The following is a 26,716-nucleotide window of genomic DNA, read 5'->3' as shown; positions in this document are numbered from 1 at the left end:
CAGCACCCAGGGATGCTGAGGAGGGGCTGGCAGCTGTCTCCTTGCTGCCAGTCTTCCAGACCCAGGCAGGGTTCAGGGGGGTTAGTGCCCAGCTCACTGCTGGGGCTGGAGAGAGGGAGGGCAAAGACTAATAGAACCCGTGTCCTTTTATTCAGAAGAGGAACCATTAAATAAGAGCAGAGACGGGCAGGAGCCAGCTGCATCCCATCCCCCTGAGTCCAGGCAGCCGGACCCTAAGTCCAGAAGGCACTTGTGTGGGTAAGGCAGAGGGCAGTGCAGCTCCCTGTGTGGTCACAAGGGCTGCTGGCTGGCTCCTCAGTGCACCTGTGGCTGCTGGCTGGGGGGCAGCTCACCCCGCGGCTTCAGGGCTAGTGTGGACGCCTGCTCCTCCTCCACCGACTCACTGCCGTAGGCACTGTCTTCCTTCAGCTCTGCAAAGCAATCCCCAGGTGCTCTCAGTGACGGGGCAATGGGAGAGGCAGCAGAGACACTCCCTGCCCACCAGCCCCAGCCCTCACTCTCCGTACCTGTGCTTTGCAGCTTCTCCAGTGCCTCGGTTTTGTGGAGCATCCTCACGGCATTGTGGAGCCCCATGGAGTCCAGTGCCTCCAGCAGTCCCCCCAGGCTGCCACCTGCCAGCTGCAGAGAAAGGACACTGAGTAGGGCTGATGGCCAGACAGGCAGAGGGGACAGAGGCACCCCAACCACGCACTGACCTCATAACTGCGCAGGAGGCTGACACTGGGCGAGGGCGTGTCCTTGTAGGTCTCCACGAGGCTGCACAGCCCCAGGCGCTTGGCCAGCTCGATCCAGTCTGACCCACTGCAGTCCTGATTCAGCAGCTGCTCCAGCCCCTGCAGTGCCTCATTGTCCAGTGACAGGACCTTTCCTGTGTGAAAGAGGTGCCCCCATCACAGGCTGCCCATCCTTGCTGCTGGGAGGGTGTTACCCTGCCTAGGTGTGGTGCTTCTGAGTTGAGGGGGTGGGGGGGAGGGGCCGCTCACCTGGCTGGGGGGCAGTGGGCAGGTGTGCCTCGGGCCCCTGCTGGGAGGCCTGCAGCAGGATCTCCCGCACCTGCAGACAGACATGAATGTCAATCTTCCAAAGCACTGCCTAGATCCCCCACTGCCTCCTCACACCTTGGATCTCTGCAGGACACAGAGGAGCACAGGCATCCTCGCAGGACCATCTCCTGGAACTCTGCCCCATCCATGCCATGGCCTGCACAGAAACTTTCCCAGTGAGTTTGTCCCGCTGCGCCACGCACCTTCTGGCTCCGAGTCAGGTCCAGGGACGTGTGGCAGCGGCGCTGCCTGTGCCCTGCCTGCCAGTGCCCCTGTGTAGAGAGCTTGGAGCTGGTGCTGTGCTCTGCAGCCAGGGCTGGCTCCCCCAGATCCATGGCCAGCTCCTGCTCCTCAGGGTCAGTGTCTGTGTCGCTACTGGCCTCTGACGAGGACAGGCTCATGGGCTCGTCATTCTCACACAAAACATCTGCCCCTGTCGGGAAAGGGTGGCATGAGCCAGGCCCACGGGTCTGACCTTGTGCCTGGCACCAGCCAGCACAGGCAGCCAGAGCTATGGGGAGGGAAGGAGGAAGAGCAGTGCCTTACCAGCTTTAAGGAGCAGTTTGGTGAGGGTGGGGGAGCCCAGGCCAGCAGCCAAGTGCAGGGGGGTGTTCCCGTCGAAAGTCCGGCTGTTGATGTCTGCTCCCAGCTAAGAAAGGTGTGAGACCATGAGGATGGGCTGCCTGAGCACTGCTCCTCCTAAACCCCAAGGCCTCAGTGGAGCCCCCACTTCTGCCAGGAGCCTGCAGGAGGCTGCACCCCATCCCTGTCCCACAGCCACCACTACACCAGCAGCTCCATACCTTCTTCACCAGGTGGGTGGCCATGTTCAGGTTCTCCATCTCCACAGCCAGGTGCAGTGGGGTCCTTCCACTTTGCCTCTCCACTGCATTCACATCTGCTCCCGTCCTGACCAGCAGGTCCAGGCAAGCCAAACTCTTTGCCTTCACAGCCAAATGCACAGGCAGGAGGCCTGCAAGATGGGGACAGGCTCAGCAGCCTTCTGGCCAAGCCCATGATGGCACCACTGAGGTCCTGCCCATTGCCCCTGAGCCACACTCACCATGGAAATTGGGCAGGTGGAGCAGATAGGGGGCATCTGAGCCCAGGTGAGCCAGCAGCGTCCTCAGCATCTCATCGCCAGCCTGGAGTGCCAGGTGCAGCAGGGAATTGCCATAGCGATCCAGCAAGGTTGGGTCGGCACGGGCTTGCAGCAGGAGCTGGACTACTTGGGGCTGCTTGGTGATGACTGCCAGATGCAGCGGCGTCTGCACAACAGCAGCACATCCTCAGCAGCGCTCACACGAGGAGCAAAGTTCTGTACCACCATTCTCTCCAGTAGCTGCAACTTGTTCAGATCTGCAGCCTCCCCTCAGCAGGAGCAGCTACAGGAGCCCCCAGGGTTGGAAAATAGGAGTGAGGAACTACTCCCAGGTAGAGGAGAAGTGGCTGCTCTGAAAAGCATGTACCTGTTGCAGGTTATTGGAGATGTTGATGATCTGCTGGCTGGGGATGCTAACAATTATGTCGATCAGCTGCTTGATCACAGCTGTCTGTTCATGGATAATAGCGAGGTGCAAAGGCCTGTAGAGAGAGTGGGATGGCCCCTAGCTCAGCTCCATGCTTCTCCAGGTACTCCCTGCTGCCCTCAGAGCCCCCATAATGGCTCTGACAGACAAGAAGACCACCATGCTCTCCCTTCAAACCCCTCGTGTGCTCACGTGTCTCCGTTCTCATCCTGTGACGCGGCCAGGTGCCTCTGGACTGCCAGCAGCATGCGGGGGTCGGCGGTGACCGAGTAGTCGAGCAGGGCATGGGCATTGCGACGGGCTAATGCCAGCATCCACAGCTGGCACAGCTGGGCTGGGGGGCAAAGCAGGATGTCACCTCCAGGAGCAGCATCCACCCTTCTGCATCCACCAGGTGTGGAGAGCAGCACACAACCCCAAAAGGTCCCCAGTCCATGCCTCCTCTCCTGCGCATTGTGCCCCAGCCCTCCCTCAAGCTCAGCTCCTCCTACCGTGCTTCTGCAGCTCCTTGCAGTATGTGCTCTCTCCTGCAGGTGCCTGCCTGTCGCTCCCAGGCCCCTCTGCCTCGGGGCCCTTCATCTGCACACCCCCCTGGTAGCTCCCCACTGGGTGGGGGCCAGGCGAGTAGATGCTGTTGTAGGTCAGCCCAGAGGAGTATGGGAAGCTGAGGTTCCCACCTGTGGGGCAGGGCGGAGGATGGGTGAGCAGAAGGGAGACCCCAGGGCCAGACCTCAGCCATCTGAGAGAGGAGGAGGAAGAGGCATCGCCACTCACCTCCTCCAGAGCCAAAGCCCCCGGCCCCCCCGCCGGCCCCCCCCATGTGCGAGCCACCGCCAAAGTGCTGAGGAAACTGAGGCAGGACTTTCTTGCGCTTCCTCTCCACTTCTTCCTTATCTGTGGGGAGAGAAGGGCAGCAGGGTGAGAGGCAGCCCCAACAGCAGGGGACATGCCAGCCTGCCTGGGTGGTGCTCACCTTCCACCACGGGGTAGTAGGTGAACTGCTTGGAGTCACTCACGTCGCCTCCTCGCTTCCGCTTCAGCTGCAGGAAGACGGTGACTGGACGGTCGATCTTGGGCTTGTGGTAGGGCGGTGTGCGGAAGACAATGGCATACTGTGGGTAGGACATGATGGACATGAGGTTCTGCTCATCCCTGAAGCTGGGGACAGGGCTGCTTCACCCCACAAGGCATTCATCTCCCTTGAAGCAGAGCAGGACACTCCCCACCTCCCCTGTACCTGCTTGTGCACATCTGTAGGAGAAAAGTCCCCAAAGGCCTGCCAGCCATTCTCATCATCCTCGTAGAAACGCACCTCAATGTCATCTGGGGAGAGAAGTGGCACTGGCACCACCTGTCCTCTTGCCCCAAACAGGCTCCAAGGACAAAGACCCCTGACCACCCAAGGGCCCTGGGTCTTTGCTGCTACAGCCCCTCCAGAAGGTTTCATCTGGAGAGAATGGCTTTACCTTTCTGAACTTTATCACAAAGCAAGTAAACTTCATCTCCTCCCCGTACGGAGCCTGCTGTCTTATCCATCCGTGAGATCTTCAGGTTGGAAGCTCCGGGGGACTCTGCAGATCAAGAGGTGTTGGGAGTCACTGTGCAGAAGTCTTTACCACCTCCTGTCCCATCCCTTTCCTGGACTGGCCCCACACTCACTGCTGTCATGGATGGGGTCCGAGATGACAGGCTGGAGAGCCAGCGTGAAGTTCCCACTGCTGTCACGGAGGTAGGCGGTGAAGCGCAACCGCACAATGCTCAGGTCCATCACCTTCTTCAGCTCCTTTGCCTCCAGCTCGATCTCACGCAGTTCCAGTTCTGCCAGGGCAGGGGAACAAACTGTCAGGCTGTACGGGGGGACAGTGCTCCAGGCCCCCTTCCTACCCATCCCAGCTGCATGCTAAGCCCAGCCCCCAGCTGTCAGCCCACAGTGCCATGGCCCACTGAGTCCCCAGGCTGCCCTCACCCGTCAGCAGACGGCTCCTGTTGCGCATCTTCTGCTGCTTCAGCTTTTCCTTCATGATCTCCATCATATTCTTCTTGGTGACATGGAGCACACCCAGGTTGCTGAACCTGGAGAAAAGGGAACCTGCTGCGATCTGGGAGCATCAAGGCCAGGAGCAGCAAGCCCAAAGGGGCATTTACTCCTGCAGCTGGGATAATCCTGAGCACAGAGCGGTGGCACTCAGGCAGCAGGGAATCAGTGTGTGTGTGGCAGAAGAGGAGCAACCACAGAGGAGAGAAAAGGAGCCCCAGAAACTCTGGGCTCCCACAGGTGACAAGTCCAGAGGACTGTCAAAGGCAAGACCAGGAGGATTGAAGGCCACAGTGATGCAAATGGTACTGAGTTGAACTAGGGATGGATATGTAAGAGCAACTGCAGCAGTGGCAGAATAACTCTGTGACTCAGGCTGACTTAAAAAGTCATCTGCAAAGCTGGGGAGCTGCAACCTCAAAGACAGAAGCTCAAAATAAGCTGCATATGTCAAAACCCAGAGACAGGCAAAATGCTATGGGGACAGAGTTGTAACAATGAACTAAACACGCCTGACCTCATCTAGCAAATCCAGCTCCAGAGTGCACTAACCCCTATCTTCTCCCCATCTCAAAAGCTGCAGGCAGCACCCACAGCCACCTCACATAGGACCACCCTGGGTCCTCCTTGCACATACTGAGCCGTCATGTCCTTGGGTCCCACGATCGTGACACAGTTGCCAGCCTCGTTGCACTGCTTGCCCACTAGGCTGTGGGCATGTACACGGGGAGGGTCACTGTGCGTCACCAGGTCTACCTCAATCCTGGCCATCCCTGTGTAGTTACAGATCTGCAGGGAAGAAGGAGACGGGGGTCAGGAACAATAAGCCAGGAGCCTGAAGGATTCTCTACAAATCCCTGTTATCCCTCCCCATGGCCATCACCCCTCCTGCCGCAGCTCTCTCATCCCTCCAGCACCAGGAGATACACAAGAGCTTATTATAAATTTCCTGTTCTTCCTTCAGGGCTCCCTCCTGATGCTCATGCACTGCTGGCTGAGGACACTGCTCCATCCCCTTCCCATGACAGTGCTCACCTTGACAGTGGGATAGGTCTTGCGCCCCTTCTCACTGGATGCTCCTGGCAGCCCCCCATGGGAAGGGCCCTCGCAGCCATACCGAAATCGGAAACCCCGCTGTGGAGGCAAAGAGCGTGTCAGCCAAGGGTGGCCAAAGCCTGATGCCACGAGAGCAAAGGTGACAGTTACACCTGTCTTTACCTGGGTGACATCCTTACCTGCTTTGGCTGCTCAATAATGACAAGGTAGGGACCTTCCACTGGAGGACAGAAAGGAGAGGTACCAATGAGAAACATGGGATAACAAAGTGCATGTTCTCACTAAGGATGCTGGAGATACAGGGACAGCACTGAAGGTGTTGTGACGCCTGTCTGTCTCACGGGGGTCCTCAGAGCCCCCAAACCCTGTGCTGTCATAGCCCAGCTGAGAACAGCAGTCAGAGTAGCAGGAAGAGGAGGAGAGGGCCAGAGGATGCTCTGCTACTTGGGAAACAGGGACTCCCAGGAGGTCACAGCCTAACCTGGCAGTCCCTGGCTGACTGAGTAGTAGGGACAGATGGAACAAGCCCCATCCTGGTGGCATGGGGCAGGGATTTCCAGTCAGTCCACAGTGGGACCAGTAAGGACAAAGCCTGTGGTGCTTCTGGCAACTAAAAGACATGAGTCAACCTGCTGGGAAACTCCACTGCAGCTGGGGACCCCTGGAAGGGTACAGCCAGAGGGACCCTTACCTGTCTCCATCAGGGGCTCCTTCTGCTCCATCATGTGGGAGCCAAAACTGAAGTCATCATAGTCAATCCCATCCAGGCACTAGGTGATGGGAGGGAAGGTGAGTGTGATTGAGTGTGTTGGGGCTGGAATCCCCCAACTACCCTGGGCGAGTGATGGCAGTCTGGTACAGAATCCCATCGGGGCAGGCACAGATCCCTGTCCCTCCCCGGGAAGAGAGGTGGGCAGGTGCAGACCCCTGAGTGCCCACCCTGGAGGCTGACACAGACCCTCCCACCTCCCATCCCGGAAGCAGGCACGGACACCCCCACCTCCCACCCCACCCGTGGGGTCGGGCACTGCCCCCTGCCCAGCTCCGGGGCCGGGACCAGGCAGCGACAGCCCCCCGGGCCGATCCGATCCGATCCGTGCCGCACTCACGGGCTGGAACTGCTCGTCCATGTCGGCGCGGGGCCGGCCGCCGGCCTGCGGGGAGAGGGGGGTTGAGCGGGGAGCGGGGCTGCAGGAAGGCACCGCCGCTCCGGAAAGTCCCTAGAAACCCCGCCGAGCCGGGAAATGACGGGACCGCGCGTCACCGCCCCGCCCCGCCCCGCCGCGGCCGGGGCACGGCCCGGCCCGGCCCGGGGCACGGGACGGGGGACACGGAAGGCGAAGGTCGGCCCGGCACGGCTCGGAGCGGGGCCCTGCTCGGCCCAGGGCTCTGCTCGGCCCGGCTGCTCCTGCGCCCGCCGGCGGCCGCTCAGGGCAACGGGACGGGCTGTCCCCTCCTCGCCTGGGAATTTTGGACTCGGAGCCCCGGGCGGGCTGGAAATCCCGGAGCGCTCCCGCCCGCCTCCCCCGGCCGTTCTCGCCCGGGCGCTGCCTGGCAGCTTCGGGGCGCCAGATGTGCCGTATTTTCCCCTCGAGAGCACGGAGGGATTTGCCCCACACCGTCCCCGGCCGCCTGTCCCGCTACGGGTGCCAGTCCCCGCTGCGCTGCCATGAGCCCTTCCCCAGCAAGACCTGCAGTGCAGCACGGCTGAAACCACCCGCCCGCGCCGTAAACCCCCGCAGAAACCCCTGGGTCCCCCAAGATCCCTACCCAGATCATCTCATCCTGCACAGGGATGTGTCTCCCGCACCGGGATGTCGTCTCCAAGCCCCTATGGACTCAAACAGGAGTCGCCCCAAAGTGCTGTCCCCAAGCCCATTGGCTCCCCTCTGGACAAGGGAATCTCTCCAGGACTTTGCAGAGTCAGCAGCCCCTTGCCAGGCACCCAAAAGGGTGCTTTTTCTCTCCCCACTTTCAACTTACGCAGCAGCCCCTGCATCCTACCCGCGGAGGTGGCCAGAGAGAGGCACTCGCTATCCGCGCTCCCGTTGCCTCCTTCCCACTGGCTTCAGAGTGGAAGCGGCAGCCCCAGAGCTCCCTGTGGAAGCATCTCCCACCGCCCCAGCACTCAGCACTGGATACTTCCCGCCGACCGCAGCAAGGCACTGCCAGCAGCAGGGGCCCACAACGCTCACACCCTCCTACTCACCGGGGAGGAAGAGGTTGGTCTCAGCAACCCGTTCAGCCCCAGCATCGCCATAGGGACTGCCAGTACCACAGACAGGAGTTCTGCTGGGGTCAGGTCTGCCTGACCACAGAAAACCACCGGCGACTTTTAGCAAAGGGGCAGGATCAGGGAAGAGCCTACAGGCACGCTCCGCATTTCTTCTCACTAACCAATGAAAAGAAAAAGAAATCCCGTATCTTACTCCACAGTGTCCTCATATCATGAATTTCTGAATCAGTGGTTGCTGCAGGTCCCACTCAGGGGATTTTGAGTGTGTGGGAGAAGAGGGGAAGGAAGGGGATTGTTCAATCCGTGCGTGACTCATATTCTTCAGAAGCTGAACAGAGCCTTATCAAAGTGATTTTTCAGCCACTCAAGTCTTCCAAAGGGACTGTCCTGTGACCTCAAGCCTGAGGTTCTTTCTGGTTGGTCTGCCACCTACGCAAGGAGATGCATCTCAGGCAACTGTGCAGCCTGGGATGTGGGGTCTGTGGGACTTGCAAATGCAGGGGAGGGTGCAAGGAATATGAAGGGAGGGATCCAGCACTGCAAAATGAGGTGGGGACCTTCCTCCTGTCATTCTGCAGGGGCTTCCGAAGGCCTAGGAACATGGACATAACCCCCTGCTGGTCTGTGGGAAGCAGCACAGACTGCCTGCTGTTGGGATCCCACTGATCATCCCACCTGGACAGTTTCAGTCTGCCACCACCAGTCAGCCACCCTATCTGCTGGGCACAGATCTTCCAGAGAGGTGAACAAAGGGACAAACAACCTTCCTCAGTGTGCTGGGAACAGCCACTTATCCTACCCACTGAGCCTGGCGGGGGAGTCCAGGCCTGAAGCTGCTGGATGAGAACAGACTGTACTCCTTGAATAGCACAACTCCCCTTCTCCAGTGGCATCAGCTCCATCGCCTCTTGAGGGGTTTTCACAGCACACTCACTGCTGCCCAGGACACTTCCACTTGTTGCAGCAAACAGCATGACTAAAGAATGTCATGGAGTCGTACTGCATCTCCCCATCCCACACAGCTCTGGCTCTCTCTGGAGGTTGCCAGCCATATCCCTGCACCCTTGTGCAGTGTGTGCTGGAGGAAGCCCACCTTGCTTGCTGAGCAGAGATGGTGTCACCACCTGCTTCCTTTTTCCTACAAAAGCAACCTCAGGCAACCTCAGACCTGCTCTCAAAGTGAAGTCCTACCTCATGTGCCAAGCAGCATGCATTTCTGGCCTCCAGGACTTGGGGTTTCCCCTAGAAGTGTAGCATATGCAGCTTTTATCCCCCACACATGCCAGAAGGGAACACATCTCTCCTTTCTCCATCAGTAGCATCCCCTGCTCTGTCTTCCCCACACATTTGCCCTGGATCATGGGCTTGAACTGCAGACCCCATTCACTTGGCTAATTCCTCTCCATCTTCACACATTCCTAGGGTTCAGGAAGGATTCTCTGGGCATTGCTGGGAATGGGGGAAAAGAGCAGCAATCCAGCTGCAAGGCACTTTCCAGAGCAGCATCAGCTCCCTGCCCTGGAGTGCAGCACTGCCACAGCACCCTTGCCAGATGGCACAGCCTTCCTGTGCCAGCCAGAGTGCTTCAATTAAGGGCCAGCCTTTGGCAAGCAGCAAGAGTTAAAGCCAGTCTTCCATGCCTGCAGCTCCTTGAACGTGACCTAGTAATACAGGTACTATTTTCTTTCCTCCCATGACAGTCGGCTGACCTGCAGAGCTGATGCCTTGCAGGCAGGAGGGAAACATACGTCAGCCTATCTGAGGCAGGAGTGTTTAGTAGCCATGGGAAAGGGTGCTCCAGAAATGCAGGAGGCAGCATGAGTACAGCTCTGCTCTGAACTGCACTGGTGTACAGCTGACATCTTCCAGCCACTCAGCTGGCTGCTCCTCTAACATACTCTTCCCTTCACATTTTGATTTCCCTTGGGTCTGCTAACACCTGCAAACAATTGCCCTAAATACTTGGCCTTGTTTTCTGTGCAAATCCTGTGCTCTGTTCCATCCCTGGAATCCCAACATCTACTGCCAAGAGGCTGCTGTCTCTCTCATATTGCGTTCACAGTGACTTTGCTCTGAGACCCTTCCTGGAAACCAAGTCCTTGACCAGCAAGTATGGCAGAGAGAAATCCCCTCTCCCTGAAAGCTTCCTAAGCCTTCTCCTCCTGACAGCCTGCCTTTGAGCACTGAAGCCATTTGTACATGTCTGCATAAAATGCCTTCAGTCCCATTGTGGCTATCAAGTTGGTTTTGGCAAACCCCAGCCACCCACTGTTCTTCTGGTTTTTTCCTCTGAGGGCCTGTAAATCAGCTCCTCTGCTGTTATGAACTATTAATCCAGCTGTATGCCCTTAGAGAACCCCTGCCAGCGTCAACCCTGTGTTCGCTGTCTTTCACTCTCTCCAGTTTCCACTCTACCCACAGTACCACTGCCGCGTTGGTGCTCAAGGCTCCATTTGGGCTATAGCTTGCCGAGTCGGCGGGCACAGATCTGATTCCCCTCGGGGCGGGCAGCAGGCCAGCCCTGCTCCAGCGCAGGCAGGGCTCAGGACGCAAGAAGGAGAGCCGCAGGATGGGGCAGAACCCACTGGCAACGTAGAAAATAGGGAACTTCCCCACCGGCAGGGAAAAGGGTGTAACCGCCAGCGCTGGGACTTGCTGTCTCCTTTCCCCTCCAAGAGAGCAACTGTCTCTCTCCAACCTGGATCTTCCCAACAACCCCCACCCCAGCTGGCCGCATGGCCGGCCAGAGACAACCAAGGACCGGTGCAGCAGCTGGAGCGAGAGAGAGCCCAGGACCCTTCCGCTGGGACGGGCAGCCCAAGCACAGGGATTTTAAACCTCTGGACCGCTCATCTCCCTTTCCCTGGGAACCGTTCTCCCGCTGGCCCGGGCAGCCCTGGCCGCCGCTGCTCGGGAGCGTCCCTCCGGCACCCCCCAGGACCCACACCCCGGCCCGGCCGCTTACCTTCTTCCCAGCCGCTGGCCGGCCGCCGCACCGGGAAAGTCCCCACCCCACTCCGACTCCGACTCCGCCTCCCGGGGCTTCCCGGACCCGGCTCCGCCCGGCGGAAACAGCAGGAGAGCGGGCTAGGGGACCCCCGAAGGGACGGGCAACTCCAGAGTGCTGCATTCCCGCGATATCGCCTATCCCACCTGGCTGGCACTCGGTCAGGGAACCGAGCCCCGGGCTCATGGCTGTCCTCCGAGGGGGGGTCAGGACCCTTCACCCCGTTCCCAAGGCCAGCTGCTACTCCAGCGGGGAAGGACCGTCTGCCTCACCCACGGCTGATTTTCACTTTTATTATTGTAAATTCACTGTTGTCTTTATATATACTTTTTAAAAAATATATTAGATACAAAAGTCAGAAAGGCTCCTCTTTGAACTACATATACTGGTGGATTTACAGGCCGGTTTGGAAAAGCTGGGCAAATAGGAAAGCCCAACTTGATCAATGCGCACAGCAGCAGCGGCAGCAGCAGTAAATGCCCCTCTCCAGGGACAAGGGGATTTTTAATATATATATATGTGTGTGTGTGTGTGTGTGTGTATATATATATATTTGTAGATCTATGCATACACATACATGCATGCACACACAGCACTCATACCCCTCGACACCTCAACCCCTGCCCAGGACAGGCTGCACCTCAGCCCAATGATGCTGCGACTGAGGGGGATGAGCTCCTGCCAGGCAGGCAGTGGCCAAGGCACCAGAGGACGGATTTGGGAGTCCCAGAAGAATGGGGCACATGCTTCCTCTGATCCTACAGAAGTGCTTTCCCTTTCCATGGCTGCACTCCCCGGGACAGCTTTGGCTGGCAGCGGCACAGAGCAGAAGTCCCCTGCTCGGCAGCCACGGTGTCTGCAGGACATCCCCTGTATGATGGTAAATTTGGAGACTCATTTCCCAAACTAGCTGGAAGCAGGGAAATGCTGTGACCAGGGAGGTGAAACCTGCCTCCGCAATTCTCAAAGCTGAAAAAATGTGGGAAAAGCCATTGACTGATGGCATAGAAGGCCCTGAGCAGCGAGAGCCCTGGCACAGGGTGAGGGGGTGGGGTCAGCACAGTCCAGCTGGGGCTGCCGGTGTCATCCTGCAGCAGAGTGAGACACCACCCCCACCTGGAAGGCAGGCAGGGAGAGACCCCCTGCTGCCATCCTCACTGGGGCTGCAGACAGACCAGCAGTGCAGTCACTTCCCAAGAAAGGGAAAAGGCACTCTGTGGTTTTGGCTCCTCTGACAGTCACAGTAGCCAGCTGGAAGGCTTGCTTACCCCTGTGGAGGAGGGAAGAACAGAGATCTCTTCCCCTTCCAGCACACCAGGCTTGTGTGGTGAAGGGAGGGTGAGCCCCTTGTTCCCCCACGTCCCTTACAGGAGGAAGCCTCAGTATGATTGCCTTCAGCAGCCTGACTCAGACCAGGCTACCCCAAAGGCTCAGGGGCAGATCCTGGCTCTGCTGATAGCACCAGGTTGGCATCCCCACACCCAAGCAGTGATCCCAAACCCTGTGGGCAGGGAGAGGACAGCTCTTGCAGGGGCAGCAGCTGCCAGTGGAGCACTGGACACAGCTCCTGCTGAGAATGGAGGGCACCGCAGGCCCACGTGCACACACACACAAAAACACATAAACACACACACATACACACACACACAAACACACAGCAGCGGGTTTTTCAGAGATATTCAAGGTTGGGAGTCACTGGCAGAGCCCAATTTGGGGTCTCCTCTATGGGCTGCCTCCTGTGGGGGTCAGGCCATAGCCAGGCCCTCCACATGGCTGTGGATGTGGGCCGTACTGGACAGGCTGCTCTCGCCTTTGTAACTTTTGGGGGCCCGGCTGGCTTTCAGCAGGACCAGGAAGGTGTCTGTGGAGATGGCCCCAAACTCAAAGGTGAACGTGCCGTAGAAAACCAGAACGTCAATGATGAACATCCATTCACACAAGGCAGCCACGTGCTGTAGCACGAAGCTCTCCTGGATGAAGAACACGCCACCTGAGGGTATCCCAGTCAAGGATAGTACAGCTGAACCCCAACCACCCCGTGGAGGACCATGTCCCACTGTTACCGCATGCTGGGGTGGACACGAGTACCCATCCTCTGCAGGAAACACATCACCACTCCTAACACTGAGAAACACCCACATGCTTCTCCCAGCACCAGAGAAGCACCAGGGCCCTGGCACAGGTGAAGCGGTGGCACACATGCCCAAACCAGCCTTGGTAAATCATTGCACTGATGCCAGGCTGGGATTATCTGAAGAGGCCAGGGCAGGAGGAGCCCAGGCTGCAGGTCTCAGTGCAAGCCAGGTGCCCAGATGCTCAACTTCCCCACACTCCTTGCCTCTTCCTCAAGCCAGGCTGGTGGTCCCCATCCTCTCACAGGATGCAGTCAAAGATGATAAAACTCAACCTTTGAAACAGGGTTTGAACTGCTGCATCCCAGTCCTGCAGCACCTCCTGTCCTTCTGTGCTGCAGGCTGGCCCATCCTAGAGAGAAGGCCTGCTCCCACTTCTCCAGATCCTACCACTACCAGAATTTCTTTATCCTTCTCTCATCCCCACCAAAAATCTCCAGGGAAACCTATTGCAAGAGCTACTATGGGTGAGGGGAGGAGGCACATTCCACAGGCCTCCAGGTGAAGCCTCCCATGCCTTCTGCAAGTGAGACCAAGATCTGGGAGAGCTGCAGAAGCAGGGACCTGACCTGTACAGTGTAGAGCCCTCTGCTCCCTCTCCTCATCCCATAATGAAAGACCCCAGCCCTTTCCCCACACTGTCCACACCACAGCTCGCTGCTTGCCCACTGCCAGTCCCACAGCTTACAGAGCAGAATGGCCACAGCCGATGGGCACCAGTCCTGTCTTCCTTGTCCTTACATGCCCTTCCTGTCCGTCCCAGCTGGCATGGTCCTGCAGCACTCCTGCCTTTCCCAGCTCCCTGCCTGCTTCCCAGCCTGCCTGCCTGCTGTGGTGATAGAGCAGGACCCTCTGATATGTGACAGGCCTGCCAGCACCTCCAGGCTCCTGTCGTGCAGCTCGCCTCAGCCAGACCCCAGGCAGCCTCTTTGGGATCTATGGACACTGCATGCTTTTTCCCCTTCCTGCCCAATAACCACTACCTTGTTTCCCAATTTATCCACAACCTCAGTCCCAAATAAGCTCCTCATTCCCCAGCCACACACTTGGGATCATTCTTTAAGCTCCAGCCCATCTGATGCCATGCCCTCCCTCCCTGGTAAAGTGTTTGCAGACCCTGGAACCTGCTCACCAAACCCCTCCTTGTCCCATGGGCAGGTTGGCTGGCGAGTGCCCAGAAGTTCTGGGTCACAGAGGTGCTGCCAGGCACCCACCTGGCACCTGCACACAGTGCTTTTGTACTCAGCTTTGGTCAGAGAGGTAACCCAGATAGACTTTGCATTGCCAAGGGCTCAAAATACCTTCGTCCCATTAAAAAAGCCCAACAAAATTAATCAGACCTAGGTGGTGTGTGACTGGAGCCTGCAGTGGTGGCTGGGCTGCAGCAGCCAGGGCACGGCTGGTTTGGGGCATGCCAGCACCCCAAGAGACACCCACCAGCATCCCTTCCCCTCCTCAGCCCCTGCCCAGCCCTGGTACTGCTGCTCCTCTAGCCTACACCTGCAGTGAGCTGCCCACCCTCAGTGCCCTGCCCAGCTCCTCTCCTGGCACCACGCCTCATTGACAGACCGAAGGATAGAGAATACAGGGCATATACCCCACCGTGAGGACCACCTTTCACCAGCCTATTCCCAGTCTTCTTCCCACATCCTTCAGGATACTGAAGACGAGGGTGAAGAAGGCCACAGTGGTGAGGATGCTACGTAAGTGGCCGGTCCAGTACTGCCCTCGGGTTTTAGCCATGCGGTAGGTGAGGATGGACTGCAGGAGCAGGAACAGCATGCTGGTGGGAAAGGCCACCCCCGCCCCAATGTAGTGTAGCACCTTGGCGTGATCCACCTGTGGGGAAGAAACCATCAGTGCCAACACCCTGGGACACTGCCTATCACAGCATGACTCTGCTCCAGGAATTGTACTCCTGCCCAGGAAGGGGTGCAGACAGTGCTGGGAGCAGGTCCAGGCAGCTCACCCTGTGCCTGACTCCTGGCTGAAAAGCAGACTTGGATCCACCATCTACTGCTGGGATCTCAAAGAGCTCTGTTTCTTTTATCCATGGGCCAGCAGCCCGGCTGTGCCCAGAGGCAGGGGCTGCCCTCTGCCCTGAGCAACATCAGGACTGCCTGCACCCCTCCTGAGGGTCACAGCCCAGCACTGCTCACCACGGCTGGGCCACAAGGGGGATCAGGGCCTGCAGAGCTTCTCCCAGGGCTGGTGTGGGCAGCAGCCTTCCGCCAAGCAGGAGGGACTGGCTGCCGCAGGCAGCTGCCGGGAGGCCTGTGCCTGGCAGAGCGGGCAGGGGCTGAGCACCGCCGTGTGCTGCCAAGCCTGGGCCCGCTCCGCTCCCCGTGAGCACAGGCTCTGCCCCGACAGTTTCCTGGCATCACCCCCTGGGCAGGATCAGGAGCAGCTTGAACAGCATGTCCCTGCCCCTGCACGTGCCCATGGAGAGGACACAGTGCAGAGGGGGCTCAGGTAAGGGTTTAACCAAACCCAGCAGCTTAATCTGGACTTGAACTATGAATACACAAAGAGGGCACCCAGCACCCTGGGAAGCACAGCACTGACTCAGGGGAAGGACTGCATGGATGGGACGCTGGACCAAACCAACGACCCCAAACCCTACCCTGCTGAGCACAGCCACTGCCCTGCTCCAGCCAAGGCCCTCTCCTGCCCCACTACCCCAGAGACTCCTGAGGAGATGCCTTACCTGGAAGTTGCCAACCATGGTGAGGCCAGCAGCGCAGACCCAGCCAGTGGCCAGCCCCAGGGTGTTGAGGAGGGACGGCCCCAAGCGCTCCAGGAGGTGGGCATAGCGCAGCAGACCCACCAGGATGACTGCGGGAGGGAAACACAGCCCTGTCACACGCCACTGTCTGCGGCCCCCCTCATCCCACCGCTGCCCCATGCCAGGGTGGGTGCAGGGCAGCCTCTCCCAGCCCTGCTTCCCCAGCAGCAGGCACTTACCCATGAAGGAGCCCAGGCTGCAGATGAGGCTGAAGAAGCAGCTCTCGGGAGGCAGGGTGCCACACTTGCTGTGGGGACAAACGAGACCCACAGAGCACTCAGACAGAGGACACTGAGGTGTGTGCTTGGCTGTCTCTGCAGGACACCCTCCTGGGTTGCCCTGGAGGGGTCTCAGAGCAGCTCTACCGTGTCCTCACCCTGCGGCTGCTCACCTGACCAGGGGTATGTGATCCAGTGTGCAGCAGGAGCTGGGGCCATCCATGTCACATGACTGGTTGTAACTCCTGCCAGCAGCAAAGGAACAGGTTAGGAGAGCCGAGACGCTGCCCAGGACCCTCCTGTCTCCTGCCCTGCAAGGGCAGCTGAGTGGCTGCTGAGTGCAGCCCAAATCCAGGGATGTGCCCACAACCTCCAGGGAGTGACCCACTGCCCAACAGGTAGAATCATGCCTGTGTTTCCACAGCCTGTTCCCTGCCTGCTGGCTCTGCTGCTCACCCCGAGCCCCAGCCTGTGAGGGACAGGCCATGGCAGGGCAGAGGCTGTGCAGGCCGGGGTGTGGGCTCAGGGGCTTCTGGCAGCCCCACACCCAGACAGGAACAGGAGCACCCACCTGCCAGCCCCCTCACATCTTCCCAGGATGGAAGCACCAGCGAAAGGGAGGGAGCTGGGAGACACTGCCTGAGGGACAACATGACCAGAGCCAACCCCAGGCTGCCCTGGAGCCAGGCACACCAGCAGTGCGGCCGGGGTAGTCCCAGCACTGCCGGGCGGGGCAGGGCTCTGCTGCCCACACCCACCACAGTGCACTGGGAGCACCTGCTGCACCCACAGACCCCGTGGGTCCAGGCACCCCGAGCTCTTATCAGCCCTTCCTGTACCACAGCTGCTGACTGCAACCCTAACCAAATTCCCGCCGCGGGGGTTCATGTGCCCTCACCCTCACAGCTGTCCCAGGAGCTGGCACACACTGGAAGTGGGTTTTTGAGTGCCTCTTCGCTGCAGCATCACCCAGGCATCCAGAACCTCTGCCTGGCATGGCCTAGTGGGACCCCTGCTCACACCACAGGCAGTGAGTGCAAAGTCCCCCAGAGGGCCTCTTCAGACTCCCCAAGTCCCACATGTGGGGAAGGGACTGAGGGGGGACAGTGCTGTGGGGGGAGCTGTGGGGGGACAGTGCTGCCCTGTCCCTCACCCAGGCTGTCCATCCACCACCTCCAGCTATGCTGCAAGCACATGGTTAAAAAAGCCTTTTTGGAAAGGGCTGGGCTAGGCTCTGATGTTTTTTCAGTCTCCTCAGTTTACTGGTGGCTTTGTTTTCCAACCACTAAACCCAGGCGAGGCGTGGAGCCCCACGGCCTCCTCAAAGGCTGCTCTTGGGGCCATGTTTGGTTTGGGAGGTTTTTTTTTATTATTATTTTGTTTAAAGTAAGCAGCCCAAGGCTGGGAAGCATTATTCGTCATTAAGGGCTGGCTGTGCGGCAGAGACAACCCAACACACACATTCTTCCCAGGGCAGAATCGGCCATCAGGCAGGAAATGGCAGCAGGTTTTTTTTTTCACTTCTTCAAACACTCCAGCAAGAATTAAACTAACATGGATCTTTCTGGGCAGATTTTTAAGGCAACACTACAAGCCAAAAACCCTGCAGAAGGAGCTGCCAAGAGACCAAACAGTGTTTCTTTTCCCAGCCCTTGTCTCTTCCATGCCTCATCCCCCATCTGGGGGTGTTGCAGGCAGTTCTGCCCATGGAGTGTCTGGCTGCTGCAGGACCATCCCATCCCCCTGGCACTGCCAGATTTAGCCTCAAGCAAGTAAGTCACAACCTTTTCCATGGAGACACATAGCCCTCTGTAATTCCCTGACCACTTATTTTCATACTTTCTTCATGCTGTGTTTTTTCAAAGGCCTCCTTCTCCCCGCCTGGTTTGCAGCGAGGCTGCACTGTTCACCAGAGTAGCCTTTACCACAGACGAGCCTGAGCAGGGGAGGGAGGGCAGCCAGCCCTGACAGCAGCTCCAAGCTGCTCTGCTCCCAAAAGCCACTCGGCTGGGCAGGAGGCATGTGCCCTGTGACATTTGCACCCCAACACCACCACGTCTGCTGGGGAAGAAGGTAGCTCTGTGCCCCTTTAATGCTCCCACCATCCCCAACCCCCCTTCAGCACAGTCATGGTGCAGGGAGTGCCTCAGCAACCCAGTGGTCTGACACAGCTTGGCATGCTTCAGGTGGGACAGGTATGGAGGGACTTGGCATTATGAGGTCTTTAATCACGCCAGGATGTGCCAAAAAGCCCCTGCTTCCTCGCAGGCCTTACCAGTTGTGGACAGGGCAGATGTGGTTGTTGGACAGTGCCATGGCATATCTGGAGGAGAGACAACAGGGTTACCACAGCCACCCGCCTCCCTGCATCCCCATTCCCTGCCAGCACCCAGAGCAGCCCCAAGGACTAGCTACCAGAGCAGAGGATAAAGGGCCTTACTGCCTGCCAGGGGCCAGCACTCATCCTGTGGCACCTCCCAGCTTTACAAAGCAGGAAAAAGAAAAACAAGTGCATGCTCCACAGAACTCCCACTGCTGGGACGAGGCTCCCCTGCTTTGTACCCCCATCCCTGCTGAGAGCCGTCTCCTGCTCCAGTTCAGTGCAGCTGCCTCTGTGGGGCCTCTTCTCCATCGTGCTGCTGTCCTCCATGGGCTCTGGGGGACTGCTCTGTCACAGAGCCTGCCTGGCATGCCCCTGGCATCGGGACTCTCCACCAGCCTACAGCTGTGCCGGGTGACACCCAATGGCACTGGCTCTGCCGTGCTTTCCCCAGCCCCTAGCCGGCCAGCAATGGAGTTAAAGGAAGTCTGGAAAAGTAGCCAGTGCGTTGGGAGGGCAGTATGGGGAGATCAGCTCCATCAAGCATTTCACTGCAGAGTCACCTTGTGCCTCAGTCAGTGTAACAAGGGGCTCATGACATGCATCCTGCTCCACTCCATGGGGTCTCAGCCCCATGGTCCCCACCCCAGCCATCGAGGAGCCCTCCTGCCAGGCAGCCACAGCAGTAGGCAGCACCCTGTTGTTCAAATCACTGGCAGCTGTGAACAGCTCAGGTTAAAAATAGGCCCCAACACCAGTATGAAAACCCCTCTCCTTCCCAAGCTGGCCGTGTAACAGCTGGGCTACAAAAAGGATGCTGCCAGAACAGAGGCAAAGAGCAGGACAGATGGGGGAAACCAAAGAACAGCACCCCCAGCCACCAAGGAGCAGACCCCTTACAGAGCCATCTCCCAGCACAGGTCTCCAAAAGGGCCACTCCCAGGGTAGCTCAGGCTGTGAGGATCATAAGCAGCAACTCCCACCTGTGCTGCTTTGGTCTGGAGGGGCATTTGCCCCCCACGATCACTCACGGGAGAAAACCCAATGCGTTGCAAGGTGTCCGAGGGAAAAACTTGCAGCACAAGTTCCTAGCACCAGATTCAACATTTGGCTTTGTCGTGAAGTAGGACAGGCGATACCTCAGGGGGAAGCTCTTGGAGGAACCTGCATGCATGTGGGATGCATTTGCTCCATCCCACACCTCAGGAAATCCCACCACCTATATTGAACCTCAAAGGTATCTCTTGATACCTTTGAGAAAAGTCCTTCATCCACTGCTCACCAGTGTTAAGGCCTGAGAAATGGGCTGCTGGGATGGACTAGTACTGTTCACCCAAGTGACACAGCCTCTACTCCTAGCACAAGGCCCGCCCATCCATCCATCCATCCATCCATCCATCCATCCATCCATCCATCCATCCATCCAACCATCCATCCATCCCATGGGATGGGTGCCCATATACGGACTAGAGCCTTGGCGCTGCAGTACCCGGGCTGGTGGCGTGCCTCCCAATACCGTTCCTGTGCCACCTGAGCGTCAGCCGCACTCACGCCGGGACAGGGGCGCGCGATTCCGCAGGGTGTCAGGGATTTAAGGACAGGGAGGCACATGCCAGCACTGCTGCAGAGGACGCGGGGACCACGCAGGGCGGCTGTGAGGGTTCAGGGAGGTGTGGAAGTTCCTGAGTGTCCAGAAGTGCCCCAACATGACCGGGGAGAGCAGCTCCTCGCAACCTCCAGCCCGCTGCATCCCACCTCGCGGCATCCTACTCTAAAGCATCCTCCAGCCCCCGGCCCTCAGTTATCCCGCAGAACCCGGCCCGGGCCTCGGCCCCACCGCCCGTGCGTGGGAGGCTGGCGGCGACCCCGCGGCACTCACACGATCCACATGCCGGTGATGGTGAAGGCAGGCAGAGTGACGGGCAGGATCCCCCAGGCCGGCATCCTGGGGCCGGGCATGCCCCGCCGGGCTATGGGCAAGCGGGGCCGCCGGGCCGCCGCCGGGCCGCGCTCCCCATGGGCGACGGGGCCGGGGCCGGGGCCGGGCTGGCGGGCGGAGCGGGTCAGGCCGTGCGGAGCGGCGCCGGGACAGCCCAGGCCGGCCCCGCCCCGGGGCAGCGCGGGTCCCGCTCGGCGGCAGGGCCGGGCCCGCCCCGTCCGGCGGCGGCGGGAAGCGGGACGGGCCGGCGCGGCCCCCGGCGCCACGTGGCGCCCGCGCTGCCGGCCCGGGGAGCAGGTCAGTGCTGGGAAGGGGAGCAGGACGGCACGGAGCCGGCAACGCCGGGCTCCGCGGGGCGGGCGGCCCCACAGCGCGCTCGGCTGAGCCGCAGCGAGGGACCGGCTCCCGTAGAGCGCAGGGGAGGGCAGGCACAGCTCAGCAGCGAACACTCCTCCCGGGACCCGAACAGCTTCTGCCGAGGCTGACTCGGGCATCGACAGCCGGCTGCAGAGCTGGGGGACTCACCCCCCTCAGCTCCAGGTGATGCTGTCTCTGAACACCAGCCCGGGGCGCACATCAGCAAAAGTGTGGGCTCCTGTAAGCGTGGCCCAAACGGCACTGTCAAAGGACGAGGCAGGAGGTACTGCGACATGTGCAGTCGCACCCTGCACGGGCCAGGCAGAGAAGACCTTGTTCAGTTCACTTTTCTTCCATGGGGCTCAGCATTCCCTCCTGAGGACAAGGCTCTGCACGCCAGGAGTGACTGGCCTTGAGCTCTCACTAAATGGCTGCAGCCACACTGCCAGCCAGTGCCTGCACACGCTCCCGACCCTCTCTTCCCAGACGCTTTCTACAACTAGGGATTAAGTTTAGCAGCCAAACACCAACCCTGCTGCCCAGAGAAATTTCCATTTTTATTACACCGAAAACGTGAGGAAAGGAAGCACAACTTCCCTTGGCAGAGAAGCAGGGCTGTGGTAAGGCCATGGCCGTTCCATTTCTCTATTGGGAACTCAGCAGTAACTTGCCCTCTTGCTCCTTGGCTGCTTGTGGGGATGTGTTTCAAGTCCCAACACATCTTCCATCGCCAAGGGGTGTGCACACCCCTCGAGAACGGAGCATCTGGTGCTGGTAAAGCCAGCACGCTCCCTCTGCCTTCTGCGGAGACGAGCTGCCGGGTACAGCTGTGAGCGCGGCCGGTGCAGGAGACGAGCCCCGGCTGCCCACCACCTCCCCCGGCCAGGGTGTTGGTTACACAAGCGCAGGAGCAGTACTGCACACTGGGACTTGTAGTCTTGGGGGATCTCATCGTCCTCTGCGTTGACTCGCGCTCCAAGCAGCGTCCTCACGGGCCCAGGGTCTCTCCTCGCCGTTCAGCCCATCAGTTCGGAGCACGAGTTGCACTCCAGAACTTTGCTCCCGAGCCGGTTGTGCTCCCCAAAGCTGCCCCGTGCAGGCAGCCGGCAGCAGGCCGGGCCCTCCCTCTCCCGGCAGCCTCCACACCTCATGGACAGTGGGAGCAGTGCCCGCTGCGCCGGGGCTGCCGCCTCCAGCAGCCTTGGCAGGGCTCGGATCACTCCGGGCCACAGGCGAGAAGCACAAGCCCCGCCGGGCTGCCTTCTGCGCAGCTGGGCCGAAAATGCCAGCCACAGGGGCTTCAGAACACATCACCCTCTGTAACAGGCATACATTTTTCCAGAGGAGTTCAACAGCTGGCATTTATAGAACTGAGGGTAACTTCTAAAAAAGCCAGCTCACTGTTGATACATCCTGGAAATCTTTCTTACAGACCTTTTGAGTATGCTCAGACCCAATTTTTAAATTGAGATTGAAAGCAGCAGTGCTTCCGTTTCACAAGTTTCAGTGCCAAATGTAAGTTTTACTGTCAGGGCCTATCATTCCGTAGGACTTCTCACACTAGTAAGCTTCATACCAATGAGGAAAGCACCAGCTCCACAGTAGAGTGTTCTACGGGCACATGCTAAATCCCAGTACATATTTCTATTCTGTTTTAGCAGTAGAAGTCCTTGATGTAAATGGGAACAGAAGAGGCAGGTAAATCCAAAACACAGTGATGTCTGTTCAGCCTCCTCTGGAAAATACTTAGGCCCTGAGTAAAAATGAGAAAGAAGTCCAAGACTAGAAAAAAGTATATGCTAGCACAAATCTAAGGGCTACTGTTGTAAACACTCCTCATCAGCAGCCATTAGTAGTATGACTGGCTTTTATGAAATTTAACTTACAAATAGAGTTCAAGAGACGTACTGATTAACCCATCAGGTAGCACATGCTACCTGTCAGTTGATTCCGATCTCCTTTCTGTTCAATACCTTCTCTGATATTTTTTCCCTCTAACATTAAACCTCACTCTTGCAAAATCCAAACAAAATTTAAAAAATTATTTTTCTGGTTTTCCAGTCCATTCCTATTTACAGTCTAGTGAAAACTGTTTAAAGTGCAATTCTGTCTTTCCAGTCAACATTCCTTCCATTCTAGCCCCACTTCTTGCAGTTCTCTCAGGTGGCCTCTGTGTTTTGCACCATATTTGTCTGAGTTAAGACATAATGCTCTCAGTAGAAGCTGCGTTTGCAAGCTTCTACTGTTTGTTAAAACACAGCATATGTCCAAAACAGCTATTGGAAGGCAGCTGGCAAAATGGAGCTTTACTATTAGCTGAAACCACCCCAAAAAGTCAGAGGATCACCTGGGCCTGGGGATCAGAGGTGGCAGTCCTGACATTGAGGTACTTGACAACTGAGGAATGGTTTACTAGGAGTTAATAATCTAAAGCTTTCAACAAGTAGAAAAACAGAGCTGTAAATAGAAGTGAAGGCTCAGAAAGGACAGAGAGGGGGGCTGGATACAGAAGCACACCATGAGCAGCACAAGGACTCAAATACATTAATGAAAATATCTGAGGGCTGGAAAGACAATCTACAGGCAGTGGAGGGTGAGGAAGAGACAGCTGCAGCAGCAAAAATATTCCAGGAATGGTACAAATGGGGTTAGGGAACCAGGATTTATTACCAGGATTTTCCTAGTATGCACATTATTCTTCCATTATGCAATATTTAGACTTTTTCTCATGCAATTTAAACAAACTCCCAAGTTTTTACCCCCTTACCAAGTCTGTAAGAGTCTCTTGGAATAGAGAAGGCACTGGTGCCTCACACAGCTCTAAGGACACTGCATGGATCTTGCCATGAAACAAAGTAGAAAATACCAGGAGGGAAGTGTAGTTGTTCAAATCCATGGCAAGCACTGGCTCTGGAAGAGCCCAGCATCTCTCACACCCTCTCCAATTCGGAGTCCTGTTCATGGAAACAAGGATTTCTTCTTCATCAGAGAATCACCAATGTCAGCTGATGAGTTGTCACCAAGGCCTATGTTCTGGCACCATGACCAGACGAGCAGAGCACCTGCTCCTCAGCCCTCATCTCTGCCCTCAGTCCTGGTGGTCCATGAGCATACACCAATGTAGCACCACAAATTTTACAGCCTACGTGAAACTATTGCCATCTGAAAGACCCAATCTCACTATTACAGCTCTGCTTTGTCCATGCTGGGAACTATTCCTGATTAGTCAGTCCCTTGATGGCTAACCTCCATTGCAGCCCCCCACCCCATGCTGACAAGTCCCCCTGTGCTCCCTCCAGACAGAGCACTGTTATATGAAGCCAGGGCCCAACAGCTTGACAAGCAAACTCCCCTCTTCCCAAAGCTCTGAGCCAAAATTCCATGACAGAAAAGGAGTGCAACACCAGAACATTCATTTACAGGATGTATTTATTACACTGTAAAAAGTCCATTGCATTTTAGCCATTTACTCTGTATGTACACTGGTTGTATTCCCACACCAACTGCAGGTTCCTCTCCTTACAGGATACACTGGGTTGGAGTCCCATCCATGCCCCTCCCAGTCACCAGGGGGATTTCCAAGATTGAAATTATTGAGAATTTAGCCAACTAGTCGAGGGAAGAGGAGGAGGATCAGCAATGCAGCACTTGCCAGGCAGCCAGCTCTGCTCTGGACATGAGCGGGGGAAGAGCAGGATGTCCTTGCAGCAAGATGGAAGCACAAGAATCACTGCCAGGGCCTCAGCTGCAAGGGCCTTCTGGGGGTAGAAGGACATGGGATCCCAACAAGAAGATGCAGAAAGGTGCGATCTCTTCAGAGCGTTCAAGAGAAACCACGGCAGACCTGCTGAGCATCTGTCAGCAGGTGCCACAGATCCTCACATCTGTAGGTGAAGAGGATGTTCTCCTAAGGAAGGAGCTGGTCACACAGAGACCAATGTGTAGCGAGTGGCAAACAATACATGATTGCCCCACGAGTGTTGTGTGAGACATGGCCATGGTGCTCTACTCTCAGCACTTCCTTCTCATCTAATCAGCTAGGCAGAACCTTCTGGATTTGCCTTCTCCAACCAGAAAGCCTGATTACATTTACAGGACAAGGGATGAAAGCCCCTATCAGATTTGCCTGCTACTTAATCTCTATTTGGCTTGGGGATTGCTGTCATTTGTGTTGCAGGAAGGAAAGCATGTACCAGCAGGAAAGAAGTCCTATGTAGTAATCTGAGAGCTGTACTGTAAGCAATCCACATTTATAATAAATTTCTCTACCTGCTGAACCCAGGCGTGCTCAGATCCCAGTCAAAGCAGTACAACCAGAAGAGTCAGCAGGAAAGCTAGGAAATGGCTGGGGAATTGCCCAGGGACTGGACTCAGTAATCTTGAGAGGCAGTCCTGTACTGCAGCCCCTCTCTGGTGTGACATCAACAAGTTTTCCCTCTTTACCAGATGAACTGGTGGTAGCTTGGGCACAGGCTGCTGGGCACAGGCATTGCCTGGCCCCTGAGATTGCAAAGGCAGGAAGGAGACTGGTCAGTGGAACTGGGCACTCCTCCATGAAGACAGGGATTTTTGGGCAGATTTCTAGGTGATGCCATAAGAAGGGAGCAGGACGGGATGTGCTCCGGAGGACTGTGGCAACAGCCCTTCTGCTCAGGTTAGCATCATCTTTTAAAACAAACATGCCCACTACCAGAGAACATTTGGCCAGCATCCTCCACCCACAGAGCCTCCTCAGCAGACAGTTCTCCAACATCCTCCAACTAATTGACTTCAGAGCTTGTCATAGGGTCAGTGGGCCGTGGAGTAGCTAAGAGGGGAACAGGAGAGGTGGCTTCAATTAGGGCTGGATTGAGAATGATTGGAAGAGTCATAGGTGGCACTCCAACCTGCAGGGGAGAGGCAAGAGGCTGCAGGATGAGCGGCGGCTGTGCTGTCGTAGGAGGTATATCTGTAACGGGGCTTGACTTTGTTGAAGCTGATGCTGGGAAGGAAGGAGAGGCAGAGGTGCTGATGGTGGGTGAGGCAGGTGCAGTGGTTCTCTCAGACTCTGGAAGAAGGAAGAGACAAAATAGATCCTTACATAGGTCCTGACAAAGTCACCTATTAGCTCAAAACTAAGCAGGGCTAAAAATCAACTCAAGGGCCCTTTCAGACTTGCCCCTTCATACAAGGCCCTGAAAAGCAGGGGTCAATCATAGGCATTCTGCTCACCCCAATAACCTCAGCAACAACTTATCCATATGGAAGCACAACATTTCACAACACTATAGGCCTGGTCACCAGAGATCATGCTAAAGCAAGGAAAAGCAGATCCATGCCACCTTGCTGGGAAAGTGATTCCAGAAAAAAGAAAACAGGACTCACCACTGACACCCGGTTCACATGGCTTCTCCAAAGGAGCCACATGGGTGGATGGTCTCACATCCCCCACAGGAGAAGGGGGCAGTGCAGACACTATTGTTTTCTGATGCTGCTGCTCCACTGGTATGTTTGGGACAGGATCTAGGAAGACAAGACATGCAGCGAGACCACACCAGTTTGTTCACTCCTTTCACCCTCCCTCAATTTGCCCTTGTGCCAAGTTCCCACAGCCTCCTACAACTCATTTCATCAGCATCAAGGCAGTATGGCAGCTGGGTACTGGACAAGGTGCAAGTACTGCTTCAAAACTGTGTTAAGGTTTCCCAGCCTCTAGTACCTTGGATGACTGTCTGTTTGAAGAGCTCATCCCGCAGCCGAGGTAAGAAACAGTCAATGCGCTCCCAGGTGATCTCCCAGAGATCTGAGTATCCTGTCCGTGAGTCGGCACTGTGGAATATTCCAGCCGTATCCATTACGAGCAGCATATTCTTCAAAGACTCTGGAATGGCCTCCAGCTATAATCAGAGACAGGACACAGAATGGACAGATAGCAATGAAACAAAGCTCCTAACAGCCAATGGGCTGCCTTGGAAACTGTGGCCAGGGAAAGAAACATGGAACAAAATGGTTTGGAAAGGAATAAAAAGATTTAAAAAACCCCTAAAACCCACACCAAA

The 26,716-nt window shown here is 57.1% G+C and overlaps 3 protein-coding genes across 12 annotated transcripts in view; all 3 read right to left on the bottom strand.

Annotated features, from left to right (window-relative positions):
• Positions 1 to 133: 133 nt before the first annotated feature.
• Positions 134 to 9,044, bottom strand: NFKB2 (nuclear factor kappa B subunit 2). Of its 4 annotated transcripts, XM_068197475.1 has the most exons (23): positions 7,894 to 9,043; positions 6,794 to 6,838; positions 6,376 to 6,454; positions 5,864 to 5,904; positions 5,664 to 5,762; positions 5,266 to 5,417; positions 4,560 to 4,666; positions 4,253 to 4,411; positions 4,060 to 4,164; positions 3,831 to 3,916; positions 3,567 to 3,705; positions 3,368 to 3,487; positions 3,085 to 3,270; positions 2,786 to 2,927; positions 2,534 to 2,648; positions 2,128 to 2,332; positions 1,868 to 2,037; positions 1,611 to 1,713; positions 1,268 to 1,497; positions 1,005 to 1,074; positions 717 to 889; positions 528 to 639; positions 134 to 431 (listed from the first exon to the last, which is right to left on the bottom strand). In XM_068197475.1, the coding sequence occupies exons 1-23, from the start codon at positions 7,942 to 7,944 to the stop codon at positions 316 to 318; spliced, it is 2,805 nt and encodes a 934-aa protein (XP_068053576.1). In that variant the 5' UTR covers positions 7,945 to 9,043; the 3' UTR covers positions 134 to 315. The 4 variants fall into 4 exon arrangements, with proteins under 4 accessions (XP_068053576.1, XP_068053577.1, XP_068053578.1 ...); XM_068197476.1 differs by lacking the exon at positions 6,794 to 6,838 and having other exon boundaries at positions 7,894 to 9,044; XM_068197477.1 differs by lacking the exon at positions 7,894 to 9,043 and having other exon boundaries at positions 6,685 to 6,826.
• A 2,156-nt stretch (positions 9,045 to 11,200) lies between these two features.
• Positions 11,201 to 21,334, bottom strand: TMEM150A (transmembrane protein 150A). 2 transcript variants are annotated; one of them, XM_068197498.1, is made up of 7 exons: positions 21,243 to 21,334; positions 18,338 to 18,385; positions 16,236 to 16,307; positions 16,024 to 16,091; positions 15,767 to 15,894; positions 14,721 to 14,898; positions 11,201 to 12,917 (listed from the first exon to the last, which is right to left on the bottom strand). In XM_068197498.1, the coding sequence occupies exons 1-7, from the start codon at positions 21,317 to 21,319 to the stop codon at positions 12,673 to 12,675; spliced, it is 816 nt and encodes a 271-aa protein (XP_068053599.1). In that variant the 5' UTR covers positions 21,320 to 21,334; the 3' UTR covers positions 11,201 to 12,672. The 2 variants fall into 2 exon arrangements, with proteins under 2 accessions (XP_068053599.1, XP_068053598.1); XM_068197497.1 differs by lacking the exon at positions 21,243 to 21,334 and adding an exon at positions 20,262 to 20,490.
• A 2,755-nt stretch (positions 21,335 to 24,089) lies between these two features.
• The window catches only part of GBF1 (golgi brefeldin A resistant guanine nucleotide exchange factor 1), a 102,218-nt gene continuing 99,591 nt past the window's right edge, over positions 24,090 to 26,716 (bottom strand). For all 6 annotated transcript variants that reach the window (XM_068197470.1, XM_068197466.1, XM_068197469.1 and 3 more), the window contains 3 exons: positions 26,377 to 26,554; positions 26,043 to 26,180; positions 24,090 to 25,725 (listed from right to left, as the gene is read on the bottom strand). In XM_068197470.1, the coding sequence (XP_068053571.1) occupies positions 25,439 to 25,725; positions 26,043 to 26,180; positions 26,377 to 26,554 (603 nt within the window). In that variant the 3' untranslated portion in view covers positions 24,090 to 25,438. The remainder of the gene's footprint in view (positions 25,726 to 26,042; positions 26,181 to 26,376; positions 26,555 to 26,716) is intronic.

Source organism: Anomalospiza imberbis, chromosome 8 (genome assembly GCF_031753505.1).
Source record: "Anomalospiza imberbis isolate Cuckoo-Finch-1a 21T00152 chromosome 8, ASM3175350v1, whole genome shotgun sequence".
Classification (NCBI taxonomy): domain Eukaryota; kingdom Metazoa; phylum Chordata; class Aves; order Passeriformes; family Viduidae; genus Anomalospiza; species Anomalospiza imberbis.
Note: the sequence above shows the minus strand (reverse complement) of the source record. Positions and strands in the feature narration are given on the sequence as shown.